The following is a 24,259-nucleotide window of genomic DNA, read 5'->3' on the forward strand; positions in this document are numbered from 1 at the left end:
AATAAATAATTTCTCGTCGAAACATGTATCTCTTAAATATTTGTTTAGTATAATTTACCACCAATGAAATGATAGGCATTATTACTGTAAATCCTCAGCCTTCTCAGATGATTGCAAGGTGTTTATTCAAACACATTCTGAGGGCATTATTCTGTGATGAGTGTTAACACACTTCTTATAAAGCCCTGAAACTGGCTGATTCAACCAACATTGTTTTATCTCCAAAATCAAATTAAAAATGTGCATAAATTTCACTGAAAGTTGTTCTTTCATATATGCAAAATGGTTGAGGGATTAGAGTAGTTCCACAAACACATACATGTACATGTGTACACAAATCTGTATATCTATTCATTAGAAAAACTAAACAATACGGTTCAAATGGGGCAGCATGACTTCAAATTTAAATACTTTCTCAAATAATAAAATACTGATTTAAAATAAAAATGATTTAAAGGCATGACACCGAGCAGAACAAATTGTAACACATACAGTATACAAAGACTGTTCACTAAAACTGCAAAGCTTTTACATATAGGTGTATCTTTAAGCTTGCATGTTTCAATGCAAAACATCATACTAAATTTCATGTTTAATAAAGCCTGGGGTTTATGAAAAATGAAAGATCAAAGACAGAACATTTGAGTTTATTGTGATAGAGATCTGGCACTTTAGAAGCCCTCAGGCCTTAGGATGCAGGAAAACAAGCTGCAGGACTACGTATGTCACATCACAGGTCTGCATGTTGGTATTCACCATGACAAACATCAGCTGTTACTTTAATTTCAGCCAAAACAAAAAAAATAAAAAACCTCAGGGCATATAACATCAGGTACATGTACATATCAAACATTTAGCAATATACGCCCCTATTTGTTCCAATCACCTCACTTCACTGTGCTATCTGCCATATTTTATCAGCAGCATGTATATATCTGTATATCAGATGTTGATACTTTGCAACAATTATGGGAGTAAAAGTGTGAGTGAAATATGAAAACATTTGGTTCAAGCTGGTGCTAGTCGGATAATTCAGTGTGTTTATGTATACAAATGTTCACAGTATGCCAGTATGCCAGCAAAATAACACACAAAAGATCCACATTCATGCCAGCATAGACATAAAGAGATTGACTAAGGTTATGGCAAATCTGCCTAACTCGGACACTCAGTTTACATGTACATGTACCAGGCCTGGAAATAATTTTTATGTTGTTACTCCACATAAATTTTCCAAGCTACCCACTTTGTTAAAAAGTTAAAACGTTATTTACATGACATTTTTGTCAAACCAAACATTTAGACCCTGTCCAAAAACTATGTGGTGCAGAACACTGTCCTAGTCCTTCTGCTTATTTCCAGGCTTGCCGTACCATGAAGTACAAGTCTTCTGTACATGTGACTGAAGCGCACACTGTGGAGCAAATTAACAGCACATAAAGCGACAGCGTTTCCTTTGAGAATTATCGCTAGCTAGGCTGTATACATGTAGATCTATATACAGGCAACAAGGGCTGACCCTTTAACTTCCCAGCTCCAGTTTCACACAAAACTGCTAACTTTCAAACGAACATGTGAAGGTAGAGCTGTAAAATGCTACAGGTTATGTGGGAAAAAGAGCCATGCAGCTAATTGGCCAAGTTCACTGTACAACTCACCTAGCGACAGGCAGCTAGAGTGCAATACTGCCCATCTCTCAACAACGCATCTATAGACATGTAAACAATATTTGGCTTCAGCTTTCAAAGCAGGGCTTGATTTTCTAAGCTCTCAGATGCTACCCTAACAGGTGTAGCTTGAAAGGTACATGTATGTACACATATCTACATGTATATGTATATTACACACTTGCTGATGAACATATTTATTTATTTATTTACACATTTGATTGGTGTTTTATGCTGTACTCAAACATATTTCACTTACATGACGGCAGCCAGCATTATGTTGGGAGGAAACCTGGCAGAGCCTGGGGCAAACCCACGACCATCCGAAGGTTGCCGACAGACCTTCCCACTTACAGTCAGAAAGGAAGCCAGCATGTGCTGGACTTGAACTCACAACGACCGCATTGGTGTGATGAACATATTCAAACTCCTGACAATATCATAAAGCATGAATTGAGTTATATCGGGCAAATGAACAGTTATACCTGAAATATATATTTTATTTTTGTTTGATTAGAGTTTAAACCATTCATATTCCAGAACAATTCACCTCTTCAATGCCGAACAACTGTTGATATGTAATGCTTTAAAACTTCATACATACATCTACTTTATTTTAATATCCAGGTCAGCTCATTAAATCTTCTCATAATATCATCAATTATAACCATCTCTCAAAATTTTAGGTCGATCTAAGCCTATGTATCTTGTATGAGCTTGGACAGCTGAACTTGGGTTTCCTCTTGCCCCGCATGCGATTTACATATACACATACGAATAATTTCTAAACAAATTCCTGTTATGTTTATAAACAGCTGACAAAATTTTCAAACTTTGACAACCACAATCATAATAATCATAATGCATATATGTGCATGTGTCACAATATGCACTGGATGTGTGTATGAAGTCTGCACGTGCAGTGGGAAAAACTGCCTTCAAAACAACAACCCGTTCACTCCTACAGAACCATAAAACTCAGATACCGTAAGACCTGTATTACTGGAATTTACATATAATGTCTTTTTGATTATAATGTCAGCTGTGAATCTCAAAGTCTGCGACAAAAGCACATTTGGCATACAATACGGGTCTAAAGTTTAACAGCATCAGTAATGTGGACAAATCCATTTTTTAATGTCAGGTGTTATTTACCTGTAATTCAAAATGGGAATGTGGACAAAGAAACACTATAGGTAGGCACGGGACACTGGCAGCTAGAGTTAGGGGTAGGAGCTACAGAGGTCACTGCTAATCTACCCATTAGTTCCCTCATTTAAGACCACCAACACTATACTACCCCTTGCCTTGGATTTCTCTACCCCCATACAACCAGCATCCAGGTGAGAAATTCCGCTTGCTCAGGTACAGTGTGATGTACCGGAGTTTTCTGCCTTTAGCTTCGACCAGTGCTAATCCTCTTATAGGCATTTCTGACCAGGCTATTATTGCTGCCAGTGGTCAGAGATCAATGCTCTCTATCAGCCTTTGTACCGCACAAACTGTTCACCAGGTGGAAATTATTCCTTTGTTGGATGGATTCGTATCAATCTCAAATTTTTTTTTAATCCTGATCCCATGCACTCTGGTGTTATGGCAAGCAGACCCATACCTTGTACACCTCTATTTCCATATCAAGAGATATGTACATGTGTGCAGAGCTGCTCATGTGCCACAGCATGGAGGCATACATGTACATTCTGTGTTATCACCAAATAGTTTGGTTGCTACAATTGGTGTTCTTTGAAATTTCCAGACAGAGAAGTACATGTGTATGTACTGTATTTATGTAGCACAAAAACAAAAAGGTTACAAAATCTCTGTAACAAGGTACATGTGTTTTAAATATTGTATTTCACCTTAAGTTTGGTACGTTTGTGTTAAAATATACTTTAAGAAGCACACAAGGGAATCCTAAAAACAGTTGATCACACATCCTTACAGAATCTGAGACATCAGGTTTATTTCTCTGTTGGCTTTAATTTTTTTTCCAAAAGTAATTGCCTAACATTGCATTAAAGAGCTATTTTAGTGTTAAGACATATACGTCCAAAAGACAAGGTTAAATGAAGTCAGAATTGCTTTCTTAAATTGTAGATAAAATGCACTGTATTAAAGCCGCTATTGTTAGTTCGGGAGGATAATACAGAAACAGGAGTTTTCAGCCGTTGCCAATTTTGCCTAGTGTGACGTCATGCAAGAACACTTGACGTCACCCATCACTGACTTATACTGAAAAAACGACGTCGTACTTTCAATCGTGCATACCATCCGAACTGCCTTACATGACATTGTATCAGTCTGATTCATTGTCACATGAGGAATATTACTACATCACATCGGGAAAATTTTATGGAAACTACCGCAGATTTTGTTTTGCAGGACTCTTCACTTATAGGGGTTAAACAGCGTTATTCAGCATAAATTTGTTTGAACCGTGGTGCCAGCTACATGTATATTCCATAGGGTATCCCTCATATCAGTTTAATATTTCAACCTGTTAGGACTGAAGTAGCACTTTAATTAGCCATACAAAAAAAAAAAAAAGAAAAAAAAGTAGAGACACATGTGTAGAGATTTATATAAACATCACGTACAGTTTAATACCAGAACTGTTTAATACCACAACACACATTGAAACAAACTGACAAAGAATAGGTGCATGGTGACAATTGCAATTACATGTTTTATTGGTCTCGAGGCATGAATTGTGTATGTGTTACTGTAGAGAATTACAGAAGGCTAATGTATTGGCCAGCATCAAAAGAGGTAAAGTTTATCTGAATTTAATCAGAGAATAAATCTCACATTACTTACACTTTAAAGAATGCCAGCATTTTTCAGAGCATAAAAATTAGCTACACTGCATGCATTTCACAGAACATCAAAGTTTTAACTGGAGCAGAAACAGTCATTAGTAAAGATAAATTTATAAACAAAAATTAAGATCTGCGAGCCACAAGGTTTGTTAAGTTTTTGTTTGAATAATTGATTTGCTTAAGCAAATTCATTCTGCTTGGCAAAAGTATATGTCCACATTTTTATTTGCAAACTTTGTATAGGGAAAAAGAACAGAAATAAATTTCTGTGGCCTGATATACATGCGTAACCCTTAAGGATCGTTAGCAGGTAAGCAGAGTTAGCTGGTTGGCACAGGACCATGCTAACAGAACCCAGTCAGTTGTGAAGCTTACCCTTCTCACCATTAAAACATGCCCGCCAGCAATACACTTTACAATTTATATCACATCGTCCTATTATTAAAAGCTATATTAAGATGGAGGAGGGCAGGTAGGCAGACCAATACAAGTACACTGGAGGGAACTTCAAAGCTGTACACATAATTCTTTGTTCAGCCAGACTAACCTCAAGAAATCCCGCAATGAAGTGCCAAATTCTTAACAAAGGGGAGAAATTTCTATATCTAATACCCCTCACAAATTGCTCCAGTCTGCACCAGAGAGCACAAAACGCCAATGGCTTCCTCCCACAATCAAAATTTTTTGTGCAACATCTCAAACATAAAGGGCTCAACAATACAAAAATCTCCCTCAAGAAAGATATTACAAAGCAAAGGCGTGCGCACAGCAAAGTGTCTTCCATAAAAAAAAATAAACACTTGATGTAAATGGGGCTTATGCTTGAAGTGATGCGTTATCTAATTTCTACAATAAATTGTCATCTTTGTCAGTACGCCTTTGTGGTTAAAAAAAATCAGCAGGTTTGTGAGTGTGATAGCACTGTCAAGGGCAAAAATATTTGTAATTTCTGTCCATCTTGGAAAATATTACAGACATCTGAAGAGTATTCATGAATTACCGGTAGATCTTGTTTTGTCAACAATCTAAACTGTAAGGCCAGTATGGCACAAGATTCAAGTCAAGTCATTATACAATAAACAGGAAAGATACTTAATTAAAAGGTTGTTTAAGTTATAATTAACAAAAATGTTGTCACTGCAAGTGAAGTATTCACTACATGTATGTACATGTAATTGTACCTCATCACAGTGAACAATTGAATTTCCTGATGTTTTATACTAAAACAATATCATAGTGAATAATTAAATTTTCTCAAGGGAAATAAAATTCTCCAGAGCACAACAAAAAGCAACAACAGAGCAATGTACAAATAATTAATGGCATACCTAGGGTGCCAAATTTGAGTGGAGTTGACCTGTACAACCAGTGTACTTAGCGTGAGAAAATATACATGTACAAATATACAAGTATGTGGTCAGTATACTTACCTATATACTGTATGTATATATGTACGTTACTGTGATGTGTTTATTGAGCTTATTTAAAGTTTTGTTAATATAGAGGATATAGCACACTAAAGGTTTAACATCATAAAAATTTTTCACCTCTCACAAGAAAAATATTTGTGTTATTCAACCTTCACTGTGCAAGTATATTTATTATTTATATTTTGACAATTTTGCGATTTTGTGTATTTGAACAAAATCAAGCAATGTTTTTTTTTTATCTGGAGGCCTTCACAGACTTGTTGCGTGCTGTAAGAAATGTTAAAGTTGATTGAACTTGTATTATGATGTCATTATTTTTTTATATAAATATGTATGGATAATTTATGCTGTACATATACAATGCACGTTCTTTATGTTCTCTTATATCCATTTTAAATCATAACACATTACTTAAATCAAATAAATATTATGATTTTAATTCAGGTACTGTACATATTTTTTTACAGCTATTTCTTCAAACATAAAATTAAGAGTTTTGGGGAGAGGTACCATCCTACATGTAGCTGGATAAAAGTTTATCAAATCGCACTGATAAAGGCTGACGGTTGTGAGTTGAAGTCCAGTTCATGCTGGCTTCCTCTGCGGCCGTACGTGGGAAAGTCTGTCAGCAACCTGCGGATGGTTGTGGATTTTCGCCAGGCTCTTCCACCATAATGCTGGCCGCCATCGTATAAGTGAAATATTCTTGAGTACGGCGTAGAACACCAAACAAATTAATAAATAAATTTTCATAGAGGTCCATATTTATGTTTAACAGTTAGACCTAAAGGGAAATATGGACGTCTAGGTGGCCAGAGGACAAAAACACTTAGCACTGGCCAGGTACGGGGCAGTAAAACACAGCTTTAGGCTAACTAGAGGTAAAGGTGTAGAAAAGAAAAAAAAAGTGAAGACTTTATTAGCCATCAAAATTTCACAGTTGTTTTCACAATGCCTTGAGGAAATATTTGCCAATGCCAATACAGGAAAAAAAATATCCTCACACCTTAAAGCTGTCAGAGCCCTGAGCCTGTCAAGTGAAGTGAGTCACTCCCGTTGTAGGTGTGGTAAATCTTTTGAGAACACAAATACTACTAATATTACACAAGCATGAGTGTAATGTTTTCATGTTAACTATAAATTTCTTGTATTTACTTGCACTACAAGTAGTTGTAACTATTTTCAGTGTCTTATTTACAAATCAAAATTTATTAACAGCACCGGAATATTTCATATTTCTGTTCACATTGCCCTGATGAATTAAATTGCCACAGACTAAATTCATTCTCAGGAATGTACGCATGATTTCAACCCCCACTGATTTAATCAAATTTTCCAAAAAGAAAAAAAATTATCTCCTTCTATATGAGGTCATGTGCACAGGCACATGTAATAGACACAAGTACAATATACTTTGTCAGAACACACAATTTGATTTATTTATTTGATTGGTGTTTTATGCCGTACTCAAGAATATTTCACTTATACGATGGCGGCCAGCATTATGGTGGGTGGAAACCGGGCACAGCCCGGAGGAAACCCACAACCATCCGCAGGTTGCTGGCAGACCTTCCCACATACGGCTGAAGAGAAAGGCAGCATGAGATGGGCTTGAACTCACAGCGACCGCATTGGTGAGAGACTCCTGGGTCATTACGCTGCGCTAGCGCGCTAACCGACTGAGCCACGGAGGACCGAGAACACACAAGTACATAAGCTTATGTATATATATAGATATAGATATACACCTGTTTATGTAGAAATGACCATCTGTATTTGTTAATCTGAGCAGCACAGTAAAACAGGTGTACATCTATAAATATATGATAATTGTTAAGAGCTGAAGATGTACCCTTGAAGAATACTTGAGGTACATATCATGTCTGCTCTCCACCCTCAGACTCAGAAACAACAATAGGGTTGCATAGATAGCAAGGGCTCTGGCTAAATCAATGGGTACAGGATAAAAAAGTTTGTTTTATCAAGGGAAGTTTGACTTAAGATCACGTTATGCTCACAGCACTGCCCCGAAAACCTTCCCTCTGATTGCATTAGCCGCTTGTTTGTTGTGTTCCGAGCACAAAGGCCTGTATTTCTGATGGGACAAAATAAACAGTTCACCAAGGCCACTAAAGACTTAGCATCTTTCTCAAGGAACATCTTCCACATGACACCCTTTTCCAATGATCAATAGACAGTTTAGAGGCGAAGTTGAGAGGCACTGTTACAATGTCAGCTCCTTCATCTCATAAATTCCTGCAACAGGCCGAAAAAATGGCAGCGGGAGGGTCACTCGAAGAAAATAGCATTTCAAGTTGTCCATATATGTACTGTCTGGCAACTGTCCATGTCTAAAAGTTTATTTGCTGAGGATTTCCAGCCTACGAACACATGTTCTAGGGGCGTGACAGAAACCAGGGTCTGGGATGAAGAATATACTTGTACAGTGCACAGAATAGGACAGATTGCAGAAAACTACCTAAATCTGAATATGTCAATTGAGGAAAACCATATTCAGATGCACGTATAGTATTACAAACATGTACGATTTAAAACTGGCCACTTTAATTGGGTCAGGATTCAACCAACTGACCAGATTCTCCAACCAGACAAGCATACACAACTAAACTATTTCGCAAACTATTTTAACTGCTTTTCAAGTTGTGTAAGATGTGAAAATATGTTTTGATGACCACAGTCCATCACTGTATAAGACTCAGAAATCTTATCGGAATTCTTGTTGTGATTTAATTTTTGTAATTTCCACAATAAACTGTATACACAGCTGGTGTGCCCATGAGCGATCAGATTTAATACATTAAGTTCCTCAGTTCTTCAGAATGACTGGTCATGTAAATAACTGTGGTTTTGGATCTCATTATAACTTGCCTGGCATTGCCTGCTGAAGACAACTATCCACACATGTGGTCCATGCTCCATATTACAAATGTGAAAGTGATCTTTTCAGGTAAGCCAGCCTCGCACATGCAGAGTCACAATGGTTGGGGTGGGGGGGGGGGGGGGGGGGAGTTACAGGATAAGGGGAGCGGGGCAGTTATTAGGCATCTGCACTGCCATAGGATAGCACTGCACTACCTGACTGTGAACAGGTCCCGATTCTGCGACAAGTGAAAGAACTATACCTGCCGCAGAACGATATCAAGTTCTCACAGTGTTGCTTTACAAAACACTCGTCTTTATCAGCGACTTATTCACACTAATACTGTCTTCCTACAATTACTCTGCTCTCATATACGGTTGGATTTCTTTTGTACCCTCTGTTGGTTGACCATGGATTTCTGTATGGGCATGGCTTGATAAAGGCAGATGTGCCTAGGTGTATTTTGTCTCCCATGGTCCTTCCATATGCCTGAAGACAGTGGTTACCAGCCTGGGGTGCATAATAGTCGAGGCCATACCCACATGACACCAGAAGCCTGACAAGCTTAGCTGCCATATGGAGTACCCCCCTATTCAAAGGGCACGTTCAGCGGGAACACTGTACGTGTCTTTAATCAAATAAGTCCTTGCCAACTTTTGAAGTATTTCAGTGGAGATGAAAACTGAGAGGAGCACATAGGGTGATTCAGGGTTTACCATAGAGTAAAAGGTCTTGTTGGGGACAAAAGGGCCCAGGTACATGTACGTACAAATAGCTCACGATGCACCAACACATGAAAAACACTGATCTAAGCTAATCAATACGCAGATGCTCAGCAGCTAGACAGTTTTCACCTGTGCAGCCCTGACAGTAGAGTGAATCAGCCCTTAGTACACTGACATGACACACTGAATATCTGGCTGGTGTGAATGTGGATGATCCAATATACTTACACCTCAGACATTAAATGCAATGAACTGAACTGTACACACATGTCCATTTATAGCTGGCAAATATTACACTTACGTTATTTTTACTGCTCTTGCCTCACAGTGTTGGCATACTGTATAAGGTATTATATGTTTTGGATAGATTTTACATTTCAACATGAAATTTGTGATATATAAACGTGTACTGTCAGTGAGTATATACATTCAAAACAAAAACTATCATGTTTGACTTAAGCAGTTTTAACCACCCTGAAATTTGCAATCTTAAAATTAAGACAACATGCATACAAATACTTTAACAGTTTTCCCAAAAAAAAGGCTTGAGTAGAACTACATGTAAGACTTTCATTAATTATCTTTCATATGAGCCAGTAAACCTCAAAACAATAGACAAACAAGCATTCAGGTACTACCTGTCGAATGAAAATTCATTTATGGGTTGTGGAGTTAAGCAATGTCATACAGGTAAAAGCCAGGTAAGATTTAGTGGAGTGATAATGCGATGATCATGGCCATCTAAGGGCCATTATTATTAAACACACTTGACAAGAGCCAGAAAACAGCCTCGGGCTTAGATATGCTGGCCCTACGAAAAAACTACAAAGTCAAATATCTGAATTAGGACAGACAGTCCTCATACATGTGCAAGTATAAACATCTACATATACACAACAATCAGCTCTGTCTAAAAATAACAAGAGCAATGAGTATGAACATGGACAGAATCAACAAAAAACAAGCGGCACACGCTGGTCATCAGTACAACCTAACAGACTGACCATTAAGGCCAACACTAAATTTGCATATAAAATCAGCCCTCTGTGTTCTCTAAACATATGCCATAAAACTGTCCAGACTGGCCTTGTTGAATGCCGTCTTAAGAGTGACCTGATTTGGGCTAACGAAATACATGCAAATCTATGTACTTTGAAGAGCATTGCCAGAATATACTGTCATTCTTTAATCTTTTCACATGTTTGCAGGGTATTTATTCAAGCATATTCTGACGGCGTTATTCCGTGTTGACTGATAAGATTATACAGTTGTAAAGCCCTGAAACTGACCAATCCAACCAAGAGGTTTTGTGTCCAAAATTAACTGAAAAATATGAATAAATTGCACTGAAAGTTCTTCTTTCATATACAAAAAGGTTGAGTAATTAAGGTGCATGTATCATTATAATCTGAGGGAGTATCACCTTCACTGGACAAGAAAAAAAATAATATATTGTATTTCACCTTAAGTTTTTTAAGTAATACATTGTTTGATCCTGATTGCTCCATCCACCCTGTAGTGCCACATAAGAGTTTCTTGTGAAGTTTGAAAGCTTGAACATTAGTTTTAACATCAAAAGTGTTATTTTGACTATTCTGAGCCCTTTACATGCTTTTGAGAACTAATTTGTACATTTTTCCACGCCATAGTTAAGGTGAAATACAGAATATGCAGGACAAAGGACATATTGCACTATGTATTGCTCATGCTACACACCTAAAGGTAAATCTTAACATTACAACCCTCACATTTACATTTGCACAGGTGTTAATGCCAGGTAGTTTAATGCCGTATTTGTTGGCATAAGATAGCAGTTAATGGTCAGTAGAGGTTGGGTGCATATAGATCTGTATTGTCTGACCGCAGTCAGCCATGGCCGCTCAACAAAGGGCCCATCATGATATTTACTCTGCGAGAAAAACGGCTAAACTTTGACATGTGGTTCCATGATAGAAGACCTGGCTTCAGGTTACTAATAACTTGAATGACTGTTAAAATCTTTTCATTGCCCTGACCCCATTGAGCAAACAAGCCAATACGTGTATATAGCATTCAGAAGCACCTGACAATGTGTCCCGTTAGAGCTGCAAGTACTGTATAAACTGACACACACCTATCCAGGCACATTAAGGTGATTTCAAACACCCCTGTCCCGCTAACCAGGTATAGCGTTTAAGCCTAGATATTGTAGGGTGAACAGGCACGCAACAGCCACACTGCACCCTCTCGCAAAGTGACAGGCAATCCTGTAAAAACACTTCAGCTAATCAATACACCTCTTCCCGTTCCAGCTATCCACTCTCCGAACATACAAGTACACATCCCCACCCCCCCCCCAAAACCCTTACATGTAGCTATCATGCAAAAAATCATAATCATTACGTCCTGTTTTTTGTATCAATTAACGAGAATTTGCACAAGTTAGCGGATAGACTCTAGTGCTCCTGATTGATAAGGACTAATTAGAGTGTGTCATGAAGGTGAGTTTTGCTTAATGCATACTACTGTAACCTAACAACCACATTGGCAAATTGAACAGGTTTTATACCCTGCTGTACAATTTGGGAACCACACATCCAGCTTCTGATACCCTTCTCTTAACGGTTTCAATAAATAAATAATTTTACTGCTTTGCATTCTGAAGGATTTCTAATTTTGCTTACATACTTGTAAGGGCTAGGTGCTTATAATTATTACAGGTGTTAAAATCTAGCCATAGAAAAATTCTATCTTGCTATACGTGTACTAAATTCTCTGTTCTTATATGCATAAATACAAATATACTCTCAAAGCGTTTAATGCAAGTAAGTAAGTTTGAAACAAGTATTATAGCTTTGAATTGATTCAAGAATTAATGCACTTCACCTAAAACTTAGCATTTTTTCATATGCTTAAAACTTTCTCCCATCAAAAAGGGCAGATAAAACATGATCAAAATTATGAACACCTGAAACCAATATGACAGTATGTATGGCTAGGATATGTAATTTCATAAAAACACAACAACATGAAGAAATATCACCACTCACCTGAACACTTCTAGTCTTTGGTCCAGAGCCAGAACTTTCCACAGCGTAAACTTCCACATCAAAGAAACTGAAGCCCTTCTCCCTGTCTAATGGCCTAGTGGTCGATATCTGGCCACTATTCTCATTTATCTGAAAATACTGTGGCTGAGAAATTCCACTAGACACAATTTTTGTGATGTAGTACTTCACAGGAGACTGTGTTGTGGACGAAGCACTGACTGTAAGGATGTTTGTGTTGGCAGCCATGTTTTCAAAAACACTACCTCCAAAAGAAGCCTGGTCAAAATTGGGCCCATTCGCTAGGTTAGAACGTACAAAGATAGTGATTTTCATGTTGGAATGATTTTGACCGAGCGAATCTTGCACACCTTGATCCTCTGCACGAACTGTGACCTCGTGCAACAAAGGCTGCGATGGAAGTCCAGAACTCAGGTACAGCACCCCACTCTCGGAATCCAGCGCAAACAAACTTCTATCAGCGGTCACCAGGCGGTATCGAACCTCACCATTACGACCAGCATCTGCATCCATGGCAGACACCGTCATAATCTGGGTGTTAGCAGGTGCATTAGGCGCAATGCCCACTGCAGCCATGGACACAAACTCGGGACTGTTGTCGTTGCGATCATTGACAATTATCAAAACTGACTTTCGAGCGGATTTTCGAATCCTCGCGGGTTCAGCCATGTCTGTGGCCACAACTGTAATATTAAACTGGTCTGAGAACTCACGGTCTATTTCAGAGCTTATATAAATCATACCAGACTGACTGTCAATTCTGAAATGGTCTCCAGCAGGGTCCTGGCTTGTGATGGAGTATCGCAACTGACCGTTGATACCAGAGTCGGAGTCGGTGGCCGTAACCTTGACAACTGGAGACTGGACTGATGGTCCTTCAGTCACCTTCCTCAAAATAGGGCCAGGAGGAAATACAGGTGCATTATCATTATAATCATCCACGTTGACAATGAACCTGATAAATGACGAAAGTCTTGGACTTCCGAAATCTTCCGCTGTAATATTTAATGCAAAAGTTTGCTGGGACTCGAAGTCCAAAGGCTTGTCCAAGTACAGTTTACCAGTTGTGGAATCCAGGCTGAAGGTCCCTGTGGAGTTTCCACTGGTGATTGTGTAAGAAATGGCAGCATTGTTGGCAATATCGCTGTCGCTAGCCACAAACTGCGTGATCACTTTGCCAGGTGCAGTTGTTTCAATCAGGTGGGTTTCCAGAAGTGTTTGCACAAACTGGGGGAAGTTGTCATTGTCGTCAACCACAGAGATCCTGACTAAGGCAGTTGCACTATTCTGGCGTTTCTTCCCATTGTCACTTGCCAGAACTGTCAGGTGATACATGTCTTTTGTTTCTCGATCAATTCGGCTGGTAAGGATAATCACACCTGAGGCCGTATCAATACTGAATTTATCCAACCCATCACCTGACACAAGGCTGTAGGATATGTAGCTGTTGAGGCCAATGTCAGCATCACTCGCACTCACCTTCAACACCTGGCTGTTCACAGGGGCCTGTTCATGTAGAGGTATACTGTACATTGCCTTACTGAAAACAGGTGCATTGTCGTTTACATCAGTAACATACACATTCACCGTGGCACGATCTTCCAATCTTGTTATGCCGTTGTCCATAGCCACAATGTCAAATGTAACATAATCCCTTCCTGACCATTCCATCAGTTTTTCCCTGTCAAACGAAACCAGAGTAGATATTTCTCCAGTCTGCAGGTTAATGGAAAAGTTGTGACTTTCGACTGCCATAGAATAGGAAATTTCAGCGTTTCTGCCAATGTCGTTATCTCGGGCGCTAACAGATCCTATCAGTGTCCTGGCGGGCTTGGTCTCTTCCACAAACAAAGTGTATGTGGTGTTCAAAAACAACGGCTTATTATCATTAGCATCCAATATGTGCACAGTAATGTTCATGGAAGAACTACGGGGAATTTCACCATGGTCTACAGCAGATACTGTCAACCGATAAAAGTCTCTGGTCTCTCGGTCAAGGGGATGGGCAACGTACAGAACGCCGCTAGGGAATATACCGAAACTGCCGCCATCATTGCCCCGTGTTATGTTGTACACAATTTGACTGTTGCGTCCATAGTCATTATCAGTTGCAGTGAGGTTAAAAAACCGGTTATTAACTGGTCGAGATTCAAGAAGGGACACCTCATAGTTCTGATAGGAGAATGTTGGGGTATGATCATTAACATCTTCTACATGAATGCGGACAGCCATTGTTGCCGTCTTTCTTGGTGTTCCAGCATCAGAGGCAGTCACCACCATTGAGTACTCCTTCTTCACAGAGACATCCAGGGGTTTTGCTACATAGATAATTCCCGATTCAGGACGGATTGAAAACGTATTACCAGCATCCGATTGAAGAGTATAACTGATTTGTGAGTTTGGGCCATCATCTTGATCTGTAGCTTTGGCCAAAACCACTTCATACCCAATTCCAGCATTTTCTAAAACACTTACGTCCATACTTTCACTAGGGAAGATTGGGGAGTTGTCATTCAGGTCCTCCACCATGACAGTTACAACAGTTGAACTAAACATGATACCACCTGTTGCGATGACTACAAGATTGTACACAGCTTCAACTTCACGATCTACCTTTTTGCTACGTGTGATTACACCAGACATGGAGTTGATGGTGAAGATGTTTTGAGGATCCCCGTCAACAATATCATAGATAATCCCCACTGTGTCCAGTGTGGTGGCCGTCACATTGCCAACCTTTTTCCCAGTCTGTACTGGCTGTCCATCCCCATCCTCTTGGATGCTGAATGCGTAATGTTTGCCAGAGAAGACAGGAATTTCGTCGTTTTGGTCTGCCACTATTATATGGACGACGGCTGATGTTTCGGCAGTCCGGCTTACTTCCCCTTTGTCTTTGGCCGTGATGGTAAGGCTGTATGTCGACCGTTGCTCTCTGTTCAGTTTCACTGATGTAGTTATCAGTCCTGTGCTTGGATTAATTGAAAACCTTTGGCTATCACCTTTAGATATGGCATATATGACTTCAGCATTCACCCCCTCGTCCAAGTCAGTGCATCTTATACTGGTGACTGAAGTAGAGGGTTCTTGGTTCTCCAACACTCTGGCATAATATTGCTCAGGATAAAATACAGGTGAGTTGTCATTAACGTCTAGAATCCTGATACGAATCGTGGCAGTGGAAGACAATGGTGGTGTACCTTGGTCTTGGGCTATCAGAAACAATGTGTAATGAGACACCTTTTCTCTGTCCAAAGTTATTTGAGTTTCAATGCGTGATGTTCCATCGACAAGCCGAAAAGCTCCAGGATATTTGTCCTTCACACTTTGATGCAGGTAATATCTCACAGTCCCGTTATTACCTTGATCATTGTCATGAGCGACAGGTGTAGCGACATGAAATGGGGAACGTGTACCTTCAGTAATGTTCACGTTGATGACCGATTCGCTGAAAGTGGGAATCATGTCGTTTTCATCCACAATGGTAACGGTCAGCGTCGTGAAATTTCTGTGAGGGGAGATGGCTCCGTCTTCTGCAGAGATATTGAGTGTCAAACTTGAGGCAGTTTCGTAGTCCAGGCGCTTTGCTGTGGTGACCAATCCGGTTGAGCTGTCGATTTTGAACCACCCATTGGCATCACCAGACAGTATTGTATAAGTAACATCTGCATTTACACCACTGTCCAGATCTGTGGCAAGCACGCTGGCTACAAAACTTCCCTCCTGGACTAATTCCCCAAGAGTCTGTTTGTAACTGGCCTCTCTGAATTCAGGTGCATGGTCATTCACGTCATTGACATAAATAATAAGGTAAGCAGTGGAACTTTTTGGTGGAGATCCTTTATCTGTGGCAAGCAATGTGAGATTGTAAACACTTGTTCGTTCTCTATCCAGCCTCCCTGCCACCTGAATTAAGTTAAAGCTGCCTCGCTTTAGCAGTTTGAAATGTCCCTGTTCGTTTCCTCGAATGATACGCAGCGTAGTCTGTCCATTTAAGCCTTGGTCAGCATCAAGAACACTGACGATGGCCACCAAATGAGAAACTTCCACATTCTCGTTTACTGCTGAGTATGATTTTGTGTCGTCAGGGGTGTGAAGTGAACGAAATGTTAGGTTCATGATCGTTTTCGTCAATGAGGTTAACGCTGATGTAGGCCCTTCCGGTTAAGGATGGGGTGCCACCGTCATGAGCTTCCACCGTCATAAAACAGCTCCTGCATGGCACTGGGACATTACTGACCGCTGGCACTCCCTGTGACAAACAAGCTGGTCAGCGTTTGACTGTGTTGCTGATTTCACCTGTGTCTGGATCTATGGTGAACTGATTTGTCTCGTCCGTAATGGAGTAGGTAATATCTGCATTTAGACCCATATCCCGATCAGTGGCATGGGCTCGAATCACAGATGTCCCAGCATCGGCACTTTCATTAATGCTAGCTGTGTAATCACTATGGTCAAAGATGGGAGGGTTATCGTTTACATCCTGGACTGTAATGTTAATATACAGGTATCCCACTTTCTTGGGTGATCCGCCGTCTTCGGCAGAGATTTTCAGCTGGTAAAAATCCTAATTTCCCTGTCTAAATCATCCCTGTTTTCTATGTACATATATGGACTGAGCTGTTGGGGCTCTACAAGTATAAACTTTCTGTCCTCATTGCCAAGCAATGATGCGGTAATTGCCCACAGTACCGTTTACTCCTTCATCAGGATCTGTAGCAGTGTCTATCAAGGTCTGGTGTGCCTTTTCGAGCATTCTCAGGGATTGGTGACGGAATGCTGCTCTGTGAAAACTGGGAGCATTGTCGTTTTTATCTAACACTTTCACAGAAACTTCTATAGGGTAAGATGTGGGACTGGGTTAAATGTCTTCCTACAATTAGTAAGTCGATTCGATTTTGAGGTAGAGATCTCTGTCTATCACAACAGACGTCGTAACCGTCCCTGTGTCTTTATTCAGTTGGAAATAGGGATTATTTTCATTGAAAGAGTAAGAAAATCCCTCTTGCGTTGCTATCGTGCCTACTATTGAGCCTTTTGGCCGGCCTTCTTCAATTTTGAAAACCACCCTTCCACCACCAGGCCCTTGTCCCTGGGCGTATTTTACCAGGAACAGAAGGGACAGCAACCGTACAACACGGTTAAAAGTTCTGGACGGCAGATTTTCTTTGGGAGTCCTTACAGTAGCCATCTTCCTCGGTAGTCCGGTGTGTTCACACGGTACAGGTAAACACGGAATCGCCTTAGCTGGCTGGTCGAACTGCCGAACTCTGGACACTGCAAGCACCTGAAGTTTGAATGAAAATTCGGTTACTTCTGCGCTAACAACCGAATATTACAGGAAAAACCATCTACTCTATACAAGGAGACGCTAACCTGTATGTGACATGGACCAGGTAAGGAGAACTATAAGGGTACTTCATCGGTGCTTACCTTTGGCCGGGGCTGGCCGGCCTCAACTAGCGGCACAGGTAACCCAGTCAACACCATCGGCCATGCACGGGGTCGTAAAATCACCACGAATTCTGTGAATGAAGCACTAAATAATCCATTGACGTAACACTCTGAATGCGTAGTAGTCCTTAGCATCCTTGTGGGTCGTCTTGCTTGAAGTAATCCATGTTTTTCTGCAAAAAATTCAGTTAAAAACCTTTAAAATATTAGACCCAACTTCGGTCTCTAGCTTAGTTCTACACAAATGCTTCGTAGAACTCGCCGCACGCCGTAGAGCGTGTGGGACGTCACTAAGCTCCGCCCCTAGGATACCTGATTGACAAACCAGAAAGGCAGCATAAAGAGAACTTGATCGGCTTGTTCAAACAAGAATCACGTATGTATTCACAGTGTTGCGTCCAGTTAGATGGTATGAATTCCCGCAATAATGTGTCTGTCGAATTGTACTGTTAGTTGTGAACCCAGCAGGACTGTAGAAAGTGCTAGACAGGACGACTGCAGTGTCAAAAGGACACCTTTGCTTCCTACTCCCGTGGGACAGTATCGTGGGAGAGAAATGACCCACCTCTTGCCCAGCTGGATACAAACATAGATCAAAGGGCCGGAAGACATTAAACAATACAACAGCTCGACATTCTTTCACGTTCTGTAACAAAGTTCTAACGACTCCCCCCACCCCTGCCCACTCCTTCCCTCAATTTTCCGGATAAAGATTATAAACCTTTTAATCCTAAAAAATATTGATTTATGTAGTCACTAAGACAGCAATTTACTAATTAACTTAATGTATATAACCTTAATGTTTGTTATTAAGTTATATACATATACCGACATTTTTCTGTTTAACCATGTTTCCTATTTATTTTATATTAAACACACCCTTTCTTAAAACTCGAGAAGGAAAAAGGTATAGAGAACCGTGTGAATTGTAGCCTATACTCAATTTGACGTCCAGAGCACACTGTCTAATAATGGGTAGGTTTATGGGCAGATACGATAAATAAAACAATATCGTATCTGCCCATATACCTACCCATTATTACAGTCTGCTCTGGACGTCAAACTGAGTATCATAAATGTACACGTATCATACACATATCATTGAGTATCATAAATGTACAAGTAGGTATTTAGTGGATAAAACAGTGTGGTTATTACTATCTAAATAACCATTTATTTAAATGCATTGAGTGTCTGGGGAGCAGAATTCGAAGGTATATATTGCTCGTGCGGCTTTAAGTCAGGGAGTTTGTCAAGGGCGGTAGTTAATTACTTCGGTCATTCCATTTCCCTCCATATCAATAAACCTATTTCATCGCCGTCATATATGTTGTACGTGAAAAATTATTTACCTTGGCTGTAAAAAATAAATAAATATGCCCATACAGTGCTCCAGTTATTTACTAAATACCGGTATGTACTTTTAAAATGATAAAAAAATCAAATAAGTAATGAATGCATAACTATGGATTAATGACACGCCTGAGCAATACATGTATGTGTAAAATGTGTTGATACAGTCTTTTAATAGTTCTATTCACATTTAACACGATACTAGATGACACGAACGCAGGTAAATCATTGAACATGAGAGTAGGGTGGAGTTGGGGGTTGGGGTGCTAAGTGGGCATATACCAAGTTGGGTATATGGTACGCCTGTAATACGTAGAGCTGGTTTACCAGCAATACTGAGCGAGCCGGCGTTCGTAAATGCCTAACTGTGAGACTGAAGATTAGCGAGTACTTTCCTCACCAACATACAGAGGGGCCTGTTCGATGCACGGTCAGCAAGTTCGGACCAGTGACGTTTTCTCGGATTTATAAGCTTTTGTAAAGACAGAGAGGATCAGAAGATTATGTAGCATTTCTCAAACAAATAATTCCGTTCACAAACTGCGGACCCATGCAGACGTACATATGAAAAGGTGCCTTCAATGTAACGATCAAGGAAATCTTTACAAATCAGTCCTCCATATCTGGGCATATATCAACAGATGTATTGCTTAAATACCCTTTGTGTTGTATGGATTATGTGTAAAGTAGATTACGCTCACCTGTATTGCATACATGCGGGTATAAAGTTGTGTCGATATTTGGTTAAACCAGGTCAATTTTTTTTCTCTCCGCTCTGTTTGTATGGTATGTATATTTACGAAGGTCCAGTGGATGATACCAGATTTTACAGTTGAGCCTATATAGATATAGGCCCATTCAGGTGTATATGCATTTTCCAAGATGACGAGTATTTACATATATATATTTCAACTGTGGAGGGACAATGGTTTAAACTTATGGTGTCGCGCCATATGGATAGATATTGATAGCCATGCATATCATCCGCCCAGAATTTACCACAGCGGGCGAAAATACCGAGAACCAGTTAATTAAGCACTGCATGAAAAAACTTGGTGGTTAATTGAATCTTGTTCGTATATAAATGCAGTTCGATTTAATGTCGGAGGTCACTGTAGATAAAATAAATAGTTTTTTGTTGTTCACTGTTGTAACGTATGTGTTTTGATGAGTATACAAAGACTATATACGTTTGGTGTTCGCGATGCCCATCAATTAAAAGTTTTAAGCATATGTATGTATGTATGTATGTATGTATGTATAAGTCAGTTAATTATACAACTGTCAGATCCAAGTTCGATACCGTATTTAGGATTTTAAGGTCCAGAAACCGTGATATGTAGAGAGTGTTGCCTGCTGACACCTGCACCATGCAGACAGTACCCAACACACATTCCAGGAAACACCCAAAAAAACCAAAAACCAAAAACAGACAACACAGCTTTGTACTGACATCGTCCGGACTTGAAACCTTGACAATATACTGCATTCTGAAATTAAATGGTGACTTCCAAGGATAAACATTATTATCCACATAAGTGCAGGTGTTAGGGCAAGCATCCCCTTACTGTCGCCATGGTTTTTGTTTTTTCATGACAACACTCGGCTACTTTATCGATCGGATTACACTTGCTTCCAAGTAAGATATAGAGGTCTATTTTTTTTTTTTTTTACCTGGCAGCAGCTTAATTCACACATTCAGGCTGAATACATAAAGTTTACACCTGTCAGGTGTAAGTGATCGACAAGTGGTTCATATACATCGATCGGAAACTGTTTTTATGTGGTGAAATTAGCCCCAAATGCAAACAATGTGATGGGCATGATGGCGTACATCAGCACCCATTTATACACACACCTGCAGGGACACATGTTCGCAATACGTGCATATATACCACAGGTTTAGCATAACACACTATATATAAAATCCTATAACCCGTAAAAGGCATATATATATATATGCCACATTATATATATATATATATGCCACATTATATATATATATATATATATATATATATATATATATATATATATATATATATATATTGACATGCACGATACACATGTATATACAACTAAACACATAAGATCACTGCGGCAACCTCTATGAGTGATACACCTATATAGGGCCTACTTCCACAGGATATGAAGCTGCATGGAACTACGATCACTTTTTTAAGAACATAAATATATAAAAGAAAATTATAGTTTCAAAGAAATCCATGTGTATTCAGAAATGTAATAACATTCTGTTTTGGTCCGAACACAACATCATTCAAAATGTACACGTGACAAACCTCATGATTTGTGACCTAATACAGTATAGTATATTATATATATATATATATATATATATATGTGTGTGTGTGTGTGTGTGTGTATATAGAGGCAAGAATATGTTTTATTGCACTGACATAATCTGCTGAATTATGATGTCAAGTTGGGGTAATTTCCATTTAATTTCTGGTTTCTATGGTAACCAGTTGTGAAATGCTAATTTTAGGACGTATGCTTGCGTAAACCAAACCGCATAATGAGCTCAGGTTGTTTTTATAGCAACGAATTTTAAAATCTTATTTCGGGTGACGTGCTGGCAATAGAATTAAACCATTCGGTGACCTCTGGGTTGCCTCCTGGGTTGTCCTTAAGTCAAATTCATTTACTTTTAGGGGCCAAGATAATAAGCGTGCCAGTGCGGCGCAATCACCCAGGAAGCTCTCATCAATGCTGTCGCTGTGAGTTCAAGTCCAGCTCATGTTGGATACACCCAGCGCGGTGCCATCACCCAGGAAGCTCTCATCAATGCTGTCGCTGTGAGTTCAAGTCCAGCTCATGTTGGCTACCTCTCCGGCCGTACGTCGGAAGGTCTGTGAGCAGCCTGCGGATGGTCTGAGTTTCCCCTGGGCTCTGCCCGCTTTCCTCCCACCATGCATGCGAGGCTGCATGGCCGCCGTCGTATAAGTTAAACACCAAATATATAAATAAATTTGCTTTTGTGATGTTTGTGTTTTACCATCTGGTTACCATCTGTTTAGCTGCATGTGCTTATAAAACCATAAAGGCACGTACCGTATCATTTTACATAACATATTTTACCTCCGACATGTAACAATAATAATTTAATATCCAGGATTGAACGAAAATGCACGGGGAGACAGTGCATATTTATTCCCAGTCCTATTGTGTATATACATGGTGGTGCCTATTGCACGGATTAAGTGTGTCACACTGACTTCTTGATAAAGATAACATATACCTGTAATATTGCATTAAAACCTGCGGAACAACATGAAAAACACAGATGGAACTTTACCCGTGAAAAATATGCAAAAAGATGTATGCCGATAGTTAAAGGGACTCATGCCATCACGTACATTTATAAACTTTCTTCGACCTTTCCAAGGATACATATCAGTGTACAATGCAGGCAACTGTCAAAACCCTTCTGATGCATATTGATCATTCGATGTATTTGGGTCATTCCTATATGAAATAATTAAAAAAAAATTATATAAAGAAAGAGTATGATACAGGATGTGGATGTCTATAAAGATCCGCCACGCGTTCGGCCAACTATACAGCCGCGCACTCACGACTAAACCCGCTTTCTTTACCGCTACGAAGATTTTGTTTCCAGAAAAGAAACGTGCTTATTCCCGCATTTTTACCTCATGGTTGAGGCCAGTAGTGGCGAATAAAGCACGCTCGTGCTATTTAGCGTGTAAATATTGAAAAGTCGCCTTAATCCAGCAATAGACTTGTGGATCTGACCGACTGGTTCAGGTCGGGTTATCCACCAGCACGGATCAAAGCTGTGTTTAGACCTCAGATGGTATGTTCCCCGGAACATGCACGCAACTCTATAAGCAGCACAAATTCCTATACGACGCAATGGTCAAGACCACAGTTGGCGTGTTTGTGTACCACGCATTCTTTTACCTCTCGGGTTTTGAAAGTCACGGTCCTGTCACGTTCTTGATTCGTTGGCCTATAGCCTATATACCATGCAACCAAGACAGCTATGTATATCCACGCCAGGGTTTTGTTTTCTAGTGAACCGTGCGTGCAGGATCAGGTAAATGTCAGATATACATCCGATACACTCTATGATCAAGCGGTTTTATACAGTTGAACCCATCTTATGTCGATTTTCAGTTTGAGGACTAAACGGATGGATAATTTAAACATGTCATCTTACAATATGAATGGGGGGAGGGGGGGATAGCCCAATTAATTGTCGCCATATTAACGAAATGCTGCCTGCATTGGCCGGTTATACAGCAGAAAAGGTCGTCTGAACATCTCTGATGGAACCTGTATATGCCTCCGAGTGTGTAGCATTCCGTACAAGTCTGTGATAACAACACGGCATTTCTAGACCAGTGACGTCTAATAAATTGCAATTGCAATAATTTACCTAATTCAGTCAGAATACGACCTTAACTGGGGTAAACTGACATGAGCCCGGTTATACGTGTGACCATTTGCCAGCTATGATCGTGTCGTCTCTGCTCTGGTTTTTCTCTGTATGCTGTACATCTTAATTATAATTACTTTCTATTACTTGGCAGCGTTGCTGGCGATGCTTTACTTAAAAACATATATAATAGATATTTGGAACATAAGAACTATGTTATATAATTTTCGACTTTTGTTTAGCATAGCTGGATTTAAAAGTGTTCGTTTACTATTTGTTCTCATTTTGGATGTTATAATTCTCTTGTCGAAAGACCGCCATTGTGACGTTAAACCTTTCACTCCTTCATTTTTTCACTAAAACATGCGCCTTGTATAAGCGGTATATCCGGGGTTTCATCCCATTTCGAGTCAAGCCTAAAACTTTAAAGGGGCCTCCGTGGCTCAGTTGGTTAGCGCGCTAGCGC

At 39.7% G+C, this 24,259-nt stretch overlaps 1 protein-coding gene across 1 annotated transcript in view; it reads right to left on the minus strand.

Moving 5' to 3' along the window:
* The window catches only part of LOC135473347 (cadherin-related tumor suppressor-like), an 85,690-nt gene extending 68,869 nt beyond the window's left edge, over positions 1–16,821 (minus strand). Inside the window, exon 1 of the mRNA XM_064753197.1 lies at positions 12,552–16,821. Coding sequence (XP_064609267.1) covers positions 12,552–16,685 — 4,134 coding nt within the window. The 5' untranslated portion in view covers positions 16,686–16,821. The remainder of the gene's footprint in view (positions 1–12,551) is intronic.
* Between the last annotated feature and the right edge of the window lie 7,438 nt (positions 16,822–24,259).

This window comes from Liolophura sinensis, chromosome 8 (genome assembly GCF_032854445.1).
Source record: "Liolophura sinensis isolate JHLJ2023 chromosome 8, CUHK_Ljap_v2, whole genome shotgun sequence".
In the NCBI taxonomy this organism is placed as follows: Eukaryota; Metazoa; Mollusca; class Polyplacophora; order Chitonida; family Chitonidae; genus Liolophura; species Liolophura sinensis.